The sequence below is a fragment of the Tupaia chinensis genome, unplaced genomic scaffold, assembly GCF_000334495.1.
Source record: "Tupaia chinensis unplaced genomic scaffold, TupChi_1.0 Scaffold144741_1, whole genome shotgun sequence".
In the NCBI taxonomy this organism is placed as follows: Eukaryota; Metazoa; Chordata; class Mammalia; order Scandentia; family Tupaiidae; genus Tupaia; species Tupaia belangeri.
Genome location: NW_006204601.1, coordinates 308150 through 308358, shown reverse-complemented (window position 1 = coordinate 308358; position 209 = coordinate 308150). Strand labels below are relative to the sequence as shown.

The 209-nt window shown below is 71.3% G+C and overlaps 1 protein-coding gene across 4 annotated transcripts in view; it reads left to right on the top strand.

Moving 5' to 3' along the window:
* The first annotated feature begins 6 nt into the window (after positions 1–6).
* RUNDC3A (RUN domain containing 3A) overlaps positions 7–209 on the top strand; it is a 9659-nt gene continuing 9456 nt past the window's right edge. For all 4 annotated transcript variants that reach the window (XM_006167355.3, XM_006167357.2, XM_027767834.1 and 1 more), the window contains exon 1: positions 7–141. In XM_006167355.3, the coding sequence (XP_006167417.1) occupies positions 35–141 (107 nt within the window). In that variant the 5' untranslated portion in view covers positions 7–34. The remainder of the gene's footprint in view (positions 142–209) is intronic.

Here is a 209-nt window from a genome sequence, read left to right as displayed (position 1 = left end):
CAGCGGGCGGCGGCAGCAGTGGCCGCACATCTGGATGGAAGCGAGCTTTGTCCAGACCACCATGGCTCTGGGGCTGTCCTCCAAGAAAGCGTCTTCCCGTAACGTGGCCGTGGAGCGTAGGAACCTGATCACCGTGTGCAGGTGGGCGCCGCTGGCGGGCAGGGGCTGGGGTCAGGGGCTGGGGGGGGGGCGGGGGGGGGCGACGGCGC